The 13,195-nt window shown below is 41.8% G+C and overlaps 1 protein-coding gene across 1 annotated transcript; it reads right to left on the bottom strand.

The window, feature by feature from the left end:
- Window positions 1-4,715: 4,715 nt before the first annotated feature.
- LOC115148916 (collagenase 3-like) lies at window positions 4,716-12,974 on the bottom strand. The gene is made up of 10 exons (XM_029691227.1): window positions 12,709-12,974; window positions 12,277-12,524; window positions 11,751-11,899; window positions 6,968-7,096; window positions 6,494-6,655; window positions 6,183-6,318; window positions 5,888-6,021; window positions 5,533-5,692; window positions 5,311-5,414; window positions 4,716-5,097 (listed from the first exon to the last, which is right to left on the bottom strand). Exons 1-10 carry the CDS (start codon window positions 12,808-12,810, stop codon window positions 4,997-4,999), a joined length of 1,425 nt encoding a protein of 474 aa, XP_029547087.1. The 5' UTR covers window positions 12,811-12,974; the 3' UTR covers window positions 4,716-4,996.
- Window positions 12,975-13,195: the final 221 nt, after the last annotated feature.

Raw genomic sequence — 13,195 nt, 5'->3', positions numbered from 1 at the left:
TTCTTTGTATATATCAAAATATATCAATAAAAATTATACTAATTCATGATTTCGGCTGGAGATCGAATTTCAATATTGAAACAATGTTGCAAATGTCAGAGAGACAGACAGCAAGGTTAATCCAAATCTCATTCCACAAAACAATTTCACAAGCATCTTTGAAGCTTTGGCTGGAACACTGATGACATCTCTGCATTCATGTATTTGGCAATTGCTACTTGGTGCTTTATGCACATGAAGCATCATTCTTGGCTCACTGATATACAGTTATTATGACTGATGTGTAGCCTATAGACTCATCGCTTATAATTATCTAATTGCTTACCTTGCGTAATCAACCATTTCACTTCATAATACACAGGTTACAACTGTGATATAACTGCTATTATATGTTTTATGCGTTGCCTCTTGTTGGCTCTTCTTGAACTGCACTGTCTCTTCTTGAACTGCACTGTTGGTTAAGGGCTTGTAAGTAAGCATTTCACGGTAGTCTACACTTGTTGTATTCGGTGCATGTGACAAAGTTTGATTTGATTTGTCATTATTTTATCTGTGAACAATTAAAAGCTATATCACTCTTGGTCAGCCAATGGTGTAATGGAGCCTATGAGAATTAACTGTTTGCCAATAACCTAGACCAGACATGAATGGAACATGACGGAAGGCGAGCGTGTGTTGTGTAGCCTACCTCCATCACATTTTAATAAAAAATTGTGTCATATTAGCTTAGATGTGATGGTAAGACGATGTGATGGTAAGAAGATTTTAATTTAATATTTAGCATTGATCAATGTCTACTTACAGCACAAACCAAAACGACGAATGCAAATGTTGTATACCAAAGTCGGATGCATACCAAATTTGGTTGGGGTTAAAAACGTCAAATCAAGTATGAAGAACTTTACTTCTCTCTGTGATCAAACAAATAAAAGCAAGTTAGGTTGGTGTGTTTTAGCTGGCTATTGCCATTAGGGAAGTACAGTATTGCTGTTAGAGAGGGGGTGGGGGGTGCTGGACAACAACATTGGCCAGGGAATACGTGAGTCAGCTGTTAGATCTGGATTGGAAAACTGGGGAAAATCTTGAATCCCCCAAATGATGTGTAGCTAATCTGACACCCACTCCTACACCAAGAGCCCTGTGATATGCACAACTGTCAATCTAAAGTACTTTAAGTAGGCTTTGAAGGACATGTTAAAGTACAATAATAGCCAGAGGGGAGAGAGGTTTCCCTGCAAATGTTTGCTCATGCCCAGACAGGCAAGACTAAGGATGCGTTACCATTATACTGTATGGCTGGCTTCTGACGTCCTGATGCGGAATACAGCAAATTTGCATACAGCCTCTAACATACAGGATACACACTGAAATTTACACAACATATAAAAACATTAGAAAAGGATTGAGAAGAAAATAATTATATTGCTTGCTTATTATTTAAAGTTTCAGGTTAATTAAATCTGTCACGCCCTGACCTGAGAGAGCCTTTTTTATGTCTCTATTTAGGTTTGGTCAGGGTGTGATTTGGGTGGGCATTCTATGTCCGTTTTTCTATGCTTTGTATTTCTTTGTTTTGGCCTGGTATGGCTCTCAATCAGGGACAGCTGTACATCGTTGTCGCTGATTGGGAGTCATACTTTGGCAGCCTGTTTTCCTTTGGGGTTTGTGGGTAGTTAATTTCGGTTTAATGTTTTGCACCTGACAGAACTGTTTGGCTCTCGGTTTCTTGTTTTTTGGTTTAAAGTGTTCTATCTTTAACAAATTCATGATGAGCACTAACCACGCTGCGCCATGGTCTACTCTCTTCAACGACGGCCGTTACAAAATCCAAGCAAGCATTTAGAAGTATTCCAAATTCTGGATAAATCACAGTGGAATATTTTCTTGTGGGAGAAACTTGTTCAATCAATCAATCAAGGTTATTTATTAAGCCCTTTTGACATCAGCAGATGTCACAAAGTGCTATACAGAAACCCAGCCTAAAACTTCAAACAGCAAGCAATGCAGATGTAGAAGCACGGTGGCTAGGAGAAACTCCCTAGAAAGGCCAGAACATAGGAAGAAACCTAGAGAGGAACCAGGCTCTGAGGGGTGGCCAGTCCTCTTCTGGCTGTGCTGGGTGGAGATTTTAAGAGTACATGGCCAGATTGTTCTTCAAGATGTTCAAACGTTCATAGATTACCAGCATGGTCAAATAATAATCACAGTGATTGTAGAGGGTGCAACAGGTCAGTACCTCAGGTGTAAATGTCAGTTGGCTTTTCATAGCCGAGCATTCAGAGATCGAGACAACAGGTGCGGTAGAGCGAGAGTCTAAAATAGCAGGTCTGAGACATGGTAGCACGTCCGGTGAACAGGTCAGGATTCCCTAGCTGCAGGCAGAACAGGAGCAGCAGCACAACCAGGTGGTCTGGGGACAGCCAGGTGTCATCAGGCCAAGTAGTCCTGAGGCATGATCCTAGAGCTCAGGTCCTCCAGGAGGGGAGGTAGAGAATTAGAGGGAGCATACTTAAATTCACACAGGACACCAGATAAGACAGGAGAATTACACCAGATATAACAGACTGACCCCCCCCCCCCCCTCATTGGCAGTCCCCCGGACAGGGCCAACGAGGCAGGTTATAACCCTACCCACTTTGCCAAAGCACAGCCCCCACGACTGAACAACCATCAAGATTAATTGTCAGATCCAACAGCAGATCTCTTTGTTTCTTGGGACCTAGAACTAGCCTCTCTGTTTTGTCCGAGTTTAAAAGTAAAACATTTGCCGCCATCCACTTCCTAATGTCTGACACACAGGCTTCCAGGGTAGGCAATATTGAGGCTTCACTTAACCTACTATAAGTAACTGCCCAGATTAGTGCAGTGTGTTTATTTTGAGTTCAAAGAGCGGAAACAGGGAATTAGGCAATTCTAAAAACTTAATTGACAAGAGGATTTCTCTTTTAAGGCAGGATCATTGCCCCAATGCCTTGCACCTGCTTCGTCAGAATGCCTCATACTGATGTGATAACTAATAACCTGTTTCTAACGTTCCGTAACATATAATTGTTATCAGTGCAACACTTACCTCTGATTTTGTCCTGTGTCACTGGACTATAATGGGGGTTTGACCAAGCAAAGCAGTACATGGACTTGGAGATTCATACCTCATTTTCTCTAGCCTGGGGACTGCCACACAAGTTCATGGTTTCTTTCCACTGCTCATACTCATTGGTCTGTGAAAATAATCAAAGACATAGCAGTCTAGGCTGACCAGATCAAAGCCACACACCATATAATGTACTTCAATAAGTTGTGGTATACTAAATCAGTGTGCTGCATGAATGAAATTGAAATGGGTGTGCCACAGTGTTTCTTCATTGTTATTCTCTAGCTATCTTATTATATTATCCATTCCATTTGTTATGCTTTCATGTACCCTAATATAGATACATTACACGGCCAAAAGTATGTGGACACCTACTCCTTAAACATCTTGTTTCAAAACCATGGGCATTAATATGGAGTTGGTCCCCCCTTTGCTGCTACAACAGCATCCACTCTTCTGGGAAGGCTTTCCACTAGATGTTGGAACATTGCTGTGGAGACTTGCTTCCATTCAGCCACAAGACCATTAGTGAGGTCGGGCACTGATGTTGGGTGATTATGCCTGGCTCACAGTCGGCGTTCCAATTCATCCCAAAGGTGTTTGATGGGGTTGAGGTCAGGGCTCTGTGCAGGCCAGTCAAGTTCTTTCACACCGATCATTTGTGTATGGACTTAGCTTTGTGCCTGGGGGCATTGTCATGCTGAAACAGGATAGGGCCTTCCCCAAACTGTTGCCACTAAGTTGGAAGCACAGAATAATCTAGAATGTCATTGATGCTGTAGCGATTCGATTTCTCTTCACTGGAACTAAGGTGCCTAGCCCGAAAGTTGAAAAACAGCCCCAGACCATTATTCCTCCTCCACCAAACTTTACAGTTGACACTATGCATTCGGGCAGGTAGCGTTCTCCTGGCATCCACTAATCCCAGAATCGTCTTTCGGACTGCCAGATGGTGAAGCGTGATGCATCACTCCAGAGAATGCGTTTTCACTGCTCCAGAGTCCGACGCTTGGCATTGCGCATGGTGATCTTTGGCTTGTGTGCGGCTGCTCGACCATGGAAACCCATTTCATGAAGCTCCCGACGAACAGTTATAGTGCTGACATTGCTTCCAGTGGCATTTTGGAACTCGGTAGTGAGTGTTGCAACCGAGGACAGGCAATTTTTATGCGCTTCAGCGGTCCCATTCTGTGAGCTTGTGTGGCCTACCACGTTGCGGCTGAGCTGTTGTTGCTCCAAGACGTATCCACTTCACAATAACATTACTTACAGTTGACCGTGGCAGCTCTAACAGGGCAGAAATTTGACGAATTGACTTGTTGGAAAGGTGGCATCAAATGACGGTGCCATGTTGAAAGTCACTGAACTCTTCAGTATGGGCCAATCTTCTGCAAATGTTTGTCTATGGAGATTGTATAGCTGTGTGCTCAATTGTATACACTTGTCAGCAACGGGTCTAGCTGAAATAGCCAAATCCACTCATTTGAAGGGATGTCCACATGTTGGTTGTATATTTGTTTAAGTTAATTGTTTGTTAATGTTGTCTGAGGTTTCATCAGAAAAGGGTTCAAATTAACATCTATGCTTTATAATGTTTCCACCATAAGTCCACCATAGTAAAAGCTAAAAACAAAGAAATTTATTTGAATATGCAACATGTACAAATATGTTTGGCCTACATTCAATACATTCATGTTTTCAGATTATTTAGTCAAGAAAAATATAAAATAATTTAGATACATAAATATTTATTTAAATAGATATATGGCAATAATATTTCCTAGAAAACAAATCTGTAAAATCTCCCAAAAATACAACAACTTCATGTTTGAAACAACTTTGTCCTTTGGCTAAATTCATCATTGTTCACGGCTGCTTCTTAAGCGTTTCATTATGGTCGATGGTCTAACAAGGCAGGAAGTAGTTGTTTCCTAGCACACGGAACTGTCTTCTGGTCCTCATGCTGTATTCAAACACGTAGGGGCCACTATAGAGGTAGGTGAAGCCTGAAAACCATATAGGGTAAAGAGGTTAGCGACATGCCACACTGACAAACTATCAATGCTCAAGAAACTCTAAAATATGACTTAAAAGGACTATTCAGGGGATTTTCTTATATTCATTGAAAACTTTAGAAGGTAGGAAATAATATTTTGTATATTTAAGTCTCCTTGGCTTGTAATGCACAGTTGTGTGCTTAGATGCTGTATCACACTCACCTCGAACTTGGAAGGCTGCAGTCACTTTGCTTGTCATGCCTGGGAACTGTTCATCCACACGCTTGGGGAAACCTCTGTCCATGCTTTTCATTTCCTCATCGTAACTACGGTAACAGAAATATTAGTGAGATTGTGATACTCTTGACATCAATATATATTGGCAACATACAGTACATAGAAAAATTGACCAAAGCTTGTAATGATAATCTAGACTCCACTAACCTGTAGTAGTTGTCGCCAACAAAGAACAAGGTCTTGCGAGAATGTTCATCGTACAGGGCGGCGTCAACTTTCTTCACGGTCCTGGGCAGACCCAAGCTCTTCAGGTTTCTGGGATAGCCGGGGGCGATGTCATAGCCATAGAGAGCCCAGACCTGACGATCTGCAGGGACAGAGACAGAGTATTACTGAGATATGACTCCAATTAAACAGGTTAATGTATTCACACAGTATTCATTACAGGCATATAGTGAGGCTAGCACTGATATGGCTGTAGCCTCCATAGTTGTTGTCTAGACACCATGTGGAGACTACAGCCATACAAGGGCTAATTTGAGGCAATTGGTGACTGCAATACCTTTAAAGAGGAACACTCTGTCAGATAGCTGGCTCTCATAAGCAGCATTGATGTTGTCGGGGAGTTCAGGCCAGAAAGTCTTGATGAGGTTCTGATGTGGTTTGCTGCTCTGAGGGTAAATACGCCAGAAGAACCTGAAGATGGAGGGAGGTCATCAGGACGTTAGAGCTCTGGATTACAGATTAAAAGGCAAGCATGTTGTTTCTCTGGGAAACAGTGTCATTCATTGACTGTCTGAGCTGTAGGTTACCATAAGTCACTGAACATCTGATCTAGGCTACATGATGTGCTGTACCTGCCCTTGAAGAACATCTTCTCCCCACGCAGAGTGGTGACAGCATCCAGGACCAGGGTGGGGTCACATGCGTCAGGGGTGGAAGCAGGTGTAGGGTCGGGCTTATCTGGGTTGGGGTTAACATCTGGGTTTGGGCCTGGAGGAAACAGATACTCATTAGTTCCGGTTCCAATATTGGAAAGTCTCATAAAATAGTTACTTGGAGATTTTTAGCATGAGCCTTTTTGTTAGTCAGTCAAAAGAAGTGGAATACAGCAATATAAATGTAAATCAAACAGGTCAGAAAGAGAAAAGATAATTGAAATACTGACCGTATATGTACTGGATACCGGTGACATCATCACGTGGCAGAGAGAAGGTGCTGGGCTCTGTGTAGCTGTACACTGGGAACATCAGCGCTCCAGGGTCGTTGGAGTGGCTGAGACCCAGGGAATGGCCAAACTCATGGGCAGCCACCAAGAACAGGTTGTACCCTATATGATAAAAATATATCATTCTTCTACTCTGTTGTGGACATTTTCATGACATTTACATTTTAGCAGATGCTTTTAACCAGGGCGACTTACAAAAGCTATTAGGATTAAGTGCCTTGTTCAAGGGCACATTGATATATTTTTCACCTAGTCGACTTGGGTATTCAAATCAGCAACCTTTCTGTTACTGGCCCAATGCTCTTAACCGCTAGGCTACCTGACACTTCACCCAGGATTGTCCTACAATTGAAACAGCGTAATGTAGTAAATTAAGTAATGTTCCACATTTATTGTTGTGATAGAGGTTCTCACCTCTGGTTGAGCTGAAGGTGAAGTACTCGTCATCATCAAAATGAGCATCTCCTCCAATGTCAGCGCCGGGGGAGAAGGCATGGGCCAGGGTACCATCAGGGCCATCGAAGGGGTAGAAATCACCATGATCTACACAGACAGGAGAAATAATAGTATAAGCCATCAGAGATGAGGACAAATGCATATGTATAATTTTTTTTAAATTACTTATGTTAGTTTCTCAAATCGATGCACTTATAGGGGCCCAATGTAATAAGGCAAAGTGACTCTAATAACACTCTTTCAACTCATCAAACTGTAGACAGATTACAGTGAGGGGGACAAGCAGTGATATGATACTGATGTCATGTGTTTTTTTACGAGTGGTGGTGATGTTGGTTATGTAAGTGGGATGGGGCGTAGGGTGTCCCTCTGTTTCAAGGCTTTTAGCCAGGGAACACTGTCATAATGTCTGAATATACCTGCACTGTGCTCTGACAGGAGGAATGTAAAGAGTGGATCCTCCACAGGTATCTCCCGCTCTCCCTTTCTAACCCTGCTACTCAAACATCCTGAGAGCCTTTTAAGTGTCTGTCTGTCTTTCATATTTCAGTTTTGAAGACCCACTTCAGCCTCCCTAGCACCTCAGTTATCACCTGATTTACCTCACAAAAGGTGCATTTTAGTAGATAGTGCAGGGCTCCTAATTAAATGGCACAAGTTGGTGGGTTGGCCTTTCCTCTTTTGTCCACTATTGCTCCTCTGTTGTTGCCATAAGCAAGGGGGAGGCCACTGATATCAGAGTGCACCCACCAGACCAACTGAATTTAGCAATAGTGTCAACAAAAAAAGTTTTTTCACCCTTAAGTGTGTGTACTTTACTCAGTGGTGTAAAGTACTGAAGTAAAATTACTTTAAAGTACTATTTAAGTCATTTTTTGGGGTACCTGTACTTTACTTTTTATATTTTATATTTACTTTTACTTCACTACATTCCTAAAGAAAATGTACTTTTTACTCCATAGATTTTCCCTGACACCCAAAAGTACTCATTACATTTTGAATGACTAGCAGGACAGGAAAATGGCCAAATTCACACACTTATCAACAGAACATCCCTGGTCATCCCTTTTGCCTCTGATCTGGTGGACTCACTAAACACTGCTTCTTTTGTCCGAGTGTTGGAATGTGCCCCTGGTTATCCGTGAATAAAAAAACATGAAAATGATGCCATCTAGTTTGTTTAATATAGAGAATTTTAAATTATTTATACTTTTACTTTCAATACTTAAGTATATTTTAGCAATGACATATACTTTTGATACTTAAGTATATTCAAAACCAAATACTTTTAGACTTTTACTTAAGTAATATTTTACTTGATGACTTTCACTTTTACTTGAGTAATTTTCTCTTAAGGTATCTTAACTTTTACCACGACTGATTTTACTTTACTTTTTATACTTGGAATTATGTTTTTCAACAAAGAAATTGAAATATGTATATATAAACTCAGCAAAGAAAGAAACATTCCTTTTTCAGGGCCCTGTCTTTCAAAGATAATGTGTAAAAATCCAAATAACTTCACAGATCTTCATTGTAAAATGTTTAAACACTGTTTCCTATGCTTGTTCAATGAACCATAAACAATTAATGAACATGCACCTGTGGAGTGGTCGTTAAGTCACTAACAGCTTTAAGGTCACAGTTATGAAAACCTAGGACACTAAAGAGGCCTTTCTACTGACTCTGAAAAACACCAAAAGAAAGATGCCCAGGGTCCCTGCTCATCTGCGTGAATGTGCCTTAGGCATGCTGCAAAGAGGCATGAGGACTGCAGATGTGGCCAGGGCAATAAATTGCAATGTCCGTACTGTGAGATGCCTAAGACAGCGCTACAGGGAGACAGGACGGACAGCTGATCGTCCTCGCAGTGGCAGACCACGTGTAACAACACCTGCACAGGATCGGTACATCCGAACATCACACCTGTGGGACAGGTACAGGATGGCAACAACAACTGCCCGAGTTACAACAAGAACGCACAATCTCTCCATCAGTGCTCAGACTGTCCGCAATAGGCTGAGAGAGGCTGGACTGAGGGCTTGTAGGCCTGTTGTAAGGCAGGTCCTCACCAGACATCACCGGCAACAATGTCGCCTATGGGCACAAACCCACCGTTGCTGGACCAGATAGGACTGGCAAAAAGTGCTCTTCACTAACAACTCGCGGTTTTGTCTCCCCAGGGGTGTTGTTCAGATTCACGCTTATCGTCGAAGGAATGAGCATTACACCGAGGCCTGTACTCTGGAGCGGGATCGATTTGGAGGTGGAGTGTCCGTCATGGTCTGGGTCTGTGTGTCACAGCATCATCGGACTGAGCTTGTTGTCATTGCAGGCAATCTCAACACTGTGCGTTACAGGGAAGACATCCTCCTCCCTCATGTGGTACCCTTCCTGCAGGCTCATGACCCTCCAGCATGACAATGCCACCAGCCATACTGCTCGTTCTGTGCGTAATTTCCTGGAAGACAGGAATGTCAGTGTTCTGCCATGGCCAGCAAAGAGCCCGGATTTCAATCCCATTGAGCACATCTGGGACCTGTTGGATCGGAAGGTGAGGGCTAGGGCCATTCCCCCCAGAAATATCCGGGAACTTGCAGGTGCCTTGGTGGAAGAGTGGGGTAACATCTCACAGCAAGAACTGACAAATCTGGTGCAGTCCATGAGGAGGAGATGCACTGCAGTACTTAATGCAGTGGGTGGCCACACCAGCCACTGACTGTTACTTTTGATTTTGACCCCCCTTTGTTCAGGGACACATTATTCCATGTCTGTGGAACTTGTCCAGTTTATGTCTCAGTTGTTGAATCTTGTTATGTTCATACAAATATTTACACATGATAAGTTTGCTGAAAATAAACACAGTTGACAGTGAAAGTTTCTTTTTTTGCTGAGTTTATATACACTACGGTTCAAAAGTATGGGGTCACTTAGAGATGTGAAATGAGTTGCATGAAAGGAGTTGCAAAATGAATAAGAAATATAGTATAGGCGTTGACAAGGTTATAAATAATGATTTTTAATTTAAATAATAATTGTGTCCTTCAAACTTTGCTTTCGTCAAGGAATCCTCCATTTGCAGCAATTACAGCCTTGCAGACCTTTGGCATTCTAGTTGTCAATTTGTTGAGGTAATCTGAAGATATTTCACCCCATCCTTCCTGAAGCACCTCCCACAACTTGGATTGGCTTGATGTGCACTTCTTACGTATCATACGGTCAAGCTGCTCCCACAACAGCTCAATAGGGTTGAGATCCGGTGACTGTGCTGGCCACTCCATTATAGACAGAATACCAGCTGACTGCTTCTTCCCTAAATAGTTCTTGCATATTTTGGCGCTGTGCTTTGGGTCATTGTCCTGTTGTAGGAGGAAATTGGCTCCAATTAAGCACCGTCCACAGGGTATGGCATGGCGTTGCAAAATGGAGTGATAACCTTCCTTCTTCATGATCCCTTTTACCCTGTACAATCTCCCACTTTACCACCAACAAAACACCCCCATACCATCACATTGCCTCCATCATGCTTGACAGATGGCGTTAGGCACTCCTCCAGCAGCTTTTCCTTTTTTCTGCCTCTCACTAATGTTCTTCTTTGTGATCCGAACACCTCAAACTTAGATTTGTCTGTCAGTAACACTTTTTCCAACCTTCCTCTGTCCAGTGTTTGTGTTGTTTTGTCCATCTTAATCTTTTCTTTTTATTGGCCAGTCCGAGATATGTCTTTTTCTTTGTAACTCTGCCTAGAAGGCCAGCATCCTGGAGTCGCCTCTTCACTGTTGGCATTGAGACTGGTGTTATGCGGGTACTATTTAACGAAGCTGCCAGTTGAGGACTTGTGAGGCGTCTGTTTCTCAAACTAGACACTCTAATGTACTTGTCCTCTTGCTCAGTTGTGCACCGGGGCCTCCCATTCCTCTTTCTATTCTGGTTAGAGACAGTTTGCGCTGTTCTGTGAAGGGAGTAGTACACAGCGTTGTACAAGATCTTCAGTTTCTTGGCAATTTCTCACATGGAATAGCCTTCATTTCTCAGAACAAGAATAGACTGACGAGTTTCAGAAGAAAGTTCTTTGTTTCTGGCCATATTGAGCCTGTAATCGAACCCAGAAATCCTGATGCTCCAGACACTCAACTAGTCTAAAGAAGGCCAGTTTATTGCTTCTTTAATCACCACAACAGTTTTCAGCTGTGCTAACATAATTGCAAAAGGGTTTTCTAATGATCAATTAGCCTTTTAAAATGATTAACTTGGATTAGCTAACACAACGTGACATTGGAACACAGGAGTGATGGTTGCTGATAATGGGCCTCTGGACGCCTATGTAGATATTCCATAAAAAAATCTGCCGTTTCCAGCTACAATAGTCATTTACAACATTTACAATGTCTACACTGTATTTCTGATCAATTTGATGTTATTTTAATGGACAAAAAATGTGCTTTTCTTTCAAAAACAAGGACATTTGTAAGTGACCCCAAACTTTTGAACGGTAGTATGTATATATGGAGTGGATCTTTAAATGTATACATTCTTAGTGTACATGTAGAGTATGACATGTTGGTGCATCAGACCTATGGTCTTTTACCAATATTATTGTTCTAATATGTTATTAGTAGCTTTGACAAACATATTCAGAATCCCATCCAAGTAATTCCAGGTTACACTTACTAAATATTTAATGAATTCTGTTTCAGTTGGTCACATTAACATTGTGTTAGGTAAGATAAAAGTTTCTTACTTCTGTTGCCGAAGGAGATCATGATATCAGCAGTGCCGCGGTAGATACGGGTGAACCTTAGGGGGGAGACCTTAGCCCACACCTGTAGTGCTCTCTCTATGGAGTTGTCCACCTCAGCCACAGACATGTCAGGAGTGTAGTTCTCAATTCTGAAAAAGACAATACACCAACAGTCAACATTAGAAAAATATTTCTCAATGCTGAATTTTTTCGGGGTTTGTTCAGCAAACCCTGACTTTGGCCTATCACTCACAGTGGCTCTGTGTATAATTTGATGTTTGCAAATACAAAACCTTTATGATTGACACATTTAAATTTTTTACATTTTAGTCATTTAGCAGACGTTCTTATCCAGAGCGACTTACCGTGGTGAGTGCAACAAACAGTTTGGTGTAGTTTAGTGTTTTTCTCAAAGTTTAAAGACAACCTAATTGGTATTGCAACTAACTAAATGTTAACATTACAAACCCTATTTTTGCTTAGTATCAATTCACCATGGTCAACTTGTTTGTCTCACTCCTCTCACCTGTAGGTAAGCTGGTTTGTCGGCCACTTATTAAGGTTATCGAAGGTGGTGAATCGGCTGAGTTGGACGTCAGGTAACCCGCAGCGTGGCTTCTTCATCATCTTTACGGTCTCAGCGTCCAAGGTTCCTGTCACCTTGAGGCCAAAGAACCTCTGCATCTCGCTGACTTTCCTGCTCCGCTGGCTGGGCCCCCGTCTGAACATTGGACCCGTCTCCTCCGTCAGGTTAAAGAACTTCTTCAGGTACGTCTACAGAAAACACAGCAAGCATGATGTTATAATGATAGTACCATTTACTACAGTGTTATGAATATAACACATTCAACCTGACTGAGCCATATGAAGTTACATGAACACATCTGTTCCATCATAATATTTTCAGTTGTAAAACCCATAAAGACCTTCCTTCCAAAATATTTGACAAAAAGCATACCTCTGCAAGGGCTTCATCTTCTTCAGTAGGTGGCGATATTGGCAAAGCGTAAACCACTATTGCCAGGTTGACTAGTAGTAAGCACAGATTGAAAGTCTTCATGATGCTTCTTCCTTGAGAGCTTCTTGTTTGTGTGGTGTGTGGCCAGGGGTTGTCTTATATACGCTTAAAGCATGGGAAGTTGAGCAATGTCTCAGGTGAGTAATCACTGTCAAAACCCTCTCCATCAAACAAGAGGAAGGAAATCAAGGTGATGACAGATCACCAAATACATTTTCCACAACAAAGGAATTATGACAAAGAATGACAAAAACCCTGCCTTCATCTACTGTATTTACACATTGTCATATTTTTTATTTGTCATTGATCGTTATGGTAATCATTTTATATCCCAATGAAGTGTGTACTTTTTATCAATACATCTAACTGTTCATTATGTACTATCATTTGGAAGAAAAAATAACCTTAAAAATTGATTCAGACACAA

Source organism: Salmo trutta, chromosome 15, assembly GCF_901001165.1.
Source record: "Salmo trutta chromosome 15, fSalTru1.1, whole genome shotgun sequence".
Taxonomy (NCBI): domain Eukaryota; kingdom Metazoa; phylum Chordata; class Actinopteri; order Salmoniformes; family Salmonidae; genus Salmo; species Salmo trutta.
This window is presented reverse-complemented; position numbering and strand designations above follow the sequence as displayed.